This window comes from Emiliania huxleyi (genome assembly GCF_000372725.1).
Source record: "Emiliania huxleyi CCMP1516 unplaced genomic scaffold EMIHUscaffold_1020, whole genome shotgun sequence".
NCBI lineage: Eukaryota > Haptophyta > Isochrysidales > Noelaerhabdaceae > Emiliania > Emiliania huxleyi.
In genome coordinates, this window is record NW_005202302.1 from 7804 (window position 1) to 12836 (window position 5033).

At 64.5% G+C, this 5033-nt stretch overlaps 1 protein-coding gene across 1 annotated transcript; it reads right to left on the reverse strand.

Annotated features, from left to right (window-relative positions):
- Positions 1-262: 262 nt before the first annotated feature.
- Positions 263-3751, reverse strand: EMIHUDRAFT_121838 (hypothetical protein; the record flags this gene model as incomplete). Its single annotated transcript, XM_005793189.1, has 6 exons — positions 263-475; positions 760-834; positions 1130-1204; positions 1489-1558; positions 2416-3317; positions 3401-3751. 6 exons carry the CDS (start codon positions 3749-3751, stop codon positions 263-265), a joined length of 1686 nt encoding a protein of 561 aa, XP_005793246.1.
- Between the last annotated feature and the right edge of the window lie 1282 nt (positions 3752-5033).

The following is a 5033-nucleotide window of genomic DNA, read 5'->3' on the forward strand; positions in this document are numbered from 1 at the left end:
CGCGACAGGTCACACGCGGACGCTCCAGCCTCCCAGCGCACCACCTCGCCTTCTCTGTCGCCCTCCTGGCCCAGGCCCATCAGTAGCACGTCTGAGCTGTCCCAGACCGTCCTTATTTTGGGACTGCAAGCTCACACCGGCTCGTGATGCCACGGAGAGGGCTCGGGATTGTCTCCGGTGGACCCCATCCGAGGCGATTGCGAGGGCATTCCGGAGGTCATTATCGGCGCCAACGACCGTGATATGTCTCGTCCCGCTGCCCTCATGCGCCAAGTGCATGGATGCAGTCATAATATGTAGGCCTTGTCTCCCGAAGGTTTGAGCAATAGCCGCAAACAACGCTTCGTGCCACTTGCATCGCGACAAGGTCACACGCGGACGCTCCAGCCTCCCAGCGCACCACCTCGCCTTCTCTGTCGCCCTCCTGGCCCAGGCCCATCAGTAGCACGTCTGAGCCGTCCCAGACCGCACTTACCTTGGGACTGCAAGCTCACACCGGCTCGTGATGCCACGGAGAGGGCTCGGGATTGTCTCCGGTGGACCCCATCCGAGGCGATTGCGAGGGCATTCCGGAGGTCATTATCGGCGCCAACGACCGTGATATGTCTCGTCCCGCTGCCCTCATGCGCCAAGTGCATGGATGCAGTCATAATATGTAGGCCTTGCCTCCCGAAGGTTTGAGCAATAGCCGCAAACAACGCTTCGTGCCACATGCATCGCGACAAGGTCACACGCGGACGCTCCAGCCTCCCAGCGCACCACCTCGCCTTCTCTGTCGCCCTCCTGGCCCAGGCCCATCAGTAGCACGTCTGAGCCGTCCCAGACCGCACTTACCTTGGGACTGCAAGCTCACACCGGCTCGTGATGTCACGGAGAGGGCTCGGGATTGTCTCCCTGTTGTCTCCGGTGGACCCCATCCGAGGCGATTGCGAGGGCATTCCGGAGGTCATTATCGGCGCCAACGACCGTGATATGTCTCGTCCCGCTGCCCTCATGCGCCAAGTGCATGGATGCAGTCATAATATGTAGGCCTTGTCTCCCGAAGGTTTGAGCAATAGCCGCAAACAACGCTTCGTGCCACTTGCATCGCGACAAGGTCACACGCGGACGCTCCAGCCTCCCAGCGCACCACCTCGCCTTCTCTGTCGCCCTCCTGGCCCAGGCCCATCAGTAGCACGTCTGAGCCGTCCCAGACCGCACTTACCTTGGGACTGCAAGCTCACACCGGCTCGTGATGCCACGGAGAGGGCTCGGGATTGTCTCCGGTGGACCCCATCCGAGGCGATTGCGAGGGCATTCCGGAGGTCATTATCGGCGCCAACGACCGTGATATGTCTCGTCCCGCTGCCCTCATGCGCCAAGTGCATGGATGCAGTCATAATATGTAGGCCTTGTCTCCCGAAGGTTTGAGCAATAGCCGCAAACAACGCTTCGTGCCACTTGCATCGCGACAAGGTCACACGCGGACGCTCCAGCCTCCCAGCGCACCACCTCGCCTTCTCTGTCGCCCTCCTGGCCCAGGCCCATCAGTAGCACGTCTGAGCCGTCCCAGACCGTCCTTATTTTGGGTGATGAAGCCCACTCTGGCTCATACCACGGCTCTTACGGCCTCATACACGCCCGTTTCACCCACAGACACCGCCGGCACGCACTCCCACTTCACACATGCTCAAGCACAACCCCACCAAAGCACAGCCCTGCTCAGAGTAGTCGTGAACCACCCTTTGGCAGCCGTGGAAGCCCCACAGCCGCTGCTTCTCTCGGCTCCTCTCAATGCATGTCGTGCACCACCCCACGACAGCCCACCGAAAGAGCACTATTTACAACGTCAGCCACCTCGCCGGAGGTAGTTGCGACTGGGAACGCCGGAAGCTCGACGCTCGAGCACGTGTGGCAAAGTTTTGCGACATCCTGCGACTCGCTCGACCCCCGAGGGCTGCCGGCCGCCGACAGCAACAGCCAACACCGAGACCGGTTGCCCAGGGCCCGTGGACCGGTACGGACGGCAGGTACCCACGGGACCGCTGCGGCGGGCCTGGGAGGCGCCACGAGTCCCAATGACGCACGGGCGGCGCACTTCCCCAAGCTGGAAATAGGCCTTTAACATAACACGTAAAATCGGCCGAGGTGCCGATCTCAACTCGGTTGCGTCAAAATATAAAATAAAGGTGAAATTCCCGGACAGAAGCTTCGTGTTACGTGTCTTCATGTGTGAGCGTAAAGAACCCTGCACAAAGACCGCAAGGGCGGGGACCTGTTCCTTTTTACCCAAGAGAGAGAGAGAGGGAGGGAGAGAGAGAGGGGGAGAGAGAGAGAGAGGGAGAGAGAGAGAGACAGAGAGAGAGAGAGAGAGGGAGGGGGGGGGGGGGGGGAGAGGAGAGCTTCTAGGGGAGCCCCATCAACCCCATCACTCACGCGGTGGGATCGCAGGTGTCCCTGCCCGCCTCCTTGCGGGCGTAGAAAAGCGCTGCCTGCTCGGCGGTGGCGAAGAGGCCGAGGTGGACACTCTTGCCTCCTCCACCCGTCACCCGCAGCTTGTACTTCTTGCTGCCACTCCGCGTCGGCTCGTAGACGACGCCTTTGTAGCCGCTGTTGTTGCTGCTGCTCGTGGCCAGAGTCAGGCCCTCCCTCTCCGCCTGCCGGACCGCCTCGGCGCCAGCGGGAGAGGTAGGTGCGCGAGGCGGCGGCGGCGCGGTGAGATCGCAGGTGTCCCTGCCCGCCTCCTTGCGGGCGTAGAAAAGCGCTGCCTGCTCGGCGGTGGCGAACATGCCGAGGTGGACTTGTTTGCCACCACTCGTCACCGTCAGCTTGTACTTCTTGCTGCCGCTCTGCTTCGGGCGGTAGCAGACGCCTTTGTAGCCGCTGTTGCTGCTGCCCGTGGCCAGCGTAAGCCCCTCGCGGTCCGCCTGCCGGACAGCCTCGGCGCCCGCGGCGGTGATGGTGCGCGCGGCGGCCTGCGCGACCGGCGCGGCCGGCGGCGCGCCACCGCCGCCCGCCTCGTCGGCGGAGGGGCCGCCGAGGCGCGCCCGCCCGCTCGAGCCGACACCCCGCGGCGCCTCCTCCTCCTCCTCCCCCCCTCCCTCCCTCTGCCCCCCCTCGCATCGCCGCCGCTTTGCTCGGCGGGTGCCCTCCGCCGCTGCCTCGAGCACGGCCTCGCCAACCCACGCGCTGGTCGTCCCGATGAACGTGAGCCATGACGCACTGCCCGCAGAGGGCGCCGCCGCACCGCCTGCCGGCGGCGAGGCAGCCTCCGCAGGCAGCACCTCGGCCGGTGTCGCTGGCGCGGCCGTCGCCGCCGCCGCCTCCACAGCCGGCACCTGGCAGGCGAAGGGCGAAGAGCGTGAGAGAGAGACAGCCGCGCGCGACTCAGAATCTGCGGGCGTGGTTTGGGAACCGGCACCGGCACTGGCGGTGCCTGCTGGCCGCCGGGGCCTGCAGCGAGCGTCGGCGCGGGTGCCGGAAGCAGCACCAGCTGCGGCTGCAGGCACTCGCGCGTGCAGCGCTGGCACGGCGAAGCTGGCGTCGTCGCCATGTCGACCGGCCGCAGCGGCCGCTCTCCTCGCGACGCGCCGGTCCAGTCGAGCGCGTCGTGCCGTAGGCGGCCAAGCTTGCGCTTCGTGTCGGCCTGGCGGGCCGCCTTCTCAAAGCACGTCAGGCAGACGGCGGTCCCGCATGCGGGGTCGCAGCGCGGGCAGGCGTGCGTCGCCTCGCCAAGGCACATCCAGCAGATTAGACCGTTGTGAGACGCCATCGTTGGCGGCAATCTCTTTTCTTTTTTGAGAGCGCCTTCGTTGTTAATAGTACAAACTTTTCTTTTCGAACACGTTGTGTGTCCTCTCGAGGTTCTCGAGGTGGATATCCTTTGGCCGCGTTGGGTAGCGAGGATTGGTGTAACCCAAGCCACGGAGGCGTGTTTTCTGACGGCGGTCCCGTATGCGACGTCGCAGCGCGGGCAGGCGTGCGTCGCCCCGCCAAGGCACATCCAGCAGTCAAGACCGTTGTAAGACGCCATCGTTGGCGCGAAGTTCTTTTCTTTTTTCGAACACGTCGAGGCAACCGATGCGAGTCGACTGGGTGGTGTCGTGGTGTGTCGTCGTTCGTGGTTTCGTATGAAGAATATCGTGTGTCTGGAGATGCCCTCGGGTCGCGTTGAACGCAGGCCAAGTCAGGTTTTTGCTCATGGTGCATTCACTCACACCACCGCAGTACAATCGATTGAGTCCGGTTTTTTTTATGCGTATGATTGTAAGGGCGTGGGGACCCGCCCCAGGACAGGCTCTGGCGTTCGATGGAGCGCTCTGGTGCCGAGGAGAGCCGCTGGCACGAGGTAGATGTGAAGCCACGACGGGTCGATACAGCAGGCCGACCAGAGAGTGCAGAGTGAGCACTGCCCCTCTCCAGGCGACTCGTCTGGCATGGCCCCGTTCGCGGCTAAACGCACCGTCTCCCGCGCGAGCGAAGCGGGTTTCCCACTCCTCTCGCCCCCCCCCCCCCCCACACACACACACCACCAACAACAACAACCACCACAACCACCACCACCACCAACCACCACCACCACCACCTACCTACCTATTGCGGGGCCCTCTGGGGGGTCCCCCTATAAGGGTAGGGGGTGCTAGGGGGCCGCCTCTGCCATGGCGCCCACCATGGACGAGCTCGTGCGGCAGCTCCAGGAGGCCACCGGCCTCAGCGGCGAAGAGCCCTCCACATGCGCGCTTGGTGGGAAGCCGCGTGCCTTTGAGCGGTTCCTCATCGCCCACAAGCTTGACGTTCGAGCCGCGGCCGCTGCCCTCCGAGACACGCTCCGCTTCCGAGCCGAGCACAGCCTGGATGACAGTGGCGCTGGGTCGCACGCGCGCAAGATGGTGCTCGCCAAGGTGGCGCCGCATTGGCCTGGCGGCCTCGTCACGAGCATCGCCGGCGGCTCTGGGGTGTACTATTTTGGGTACGGCCCGCTCCGGCCTCGGAAGCTGATGCGTGACATCTCCGAGTCGGAGCTCCGCACCTTCTACCTCCACTTCGTGGAGGGG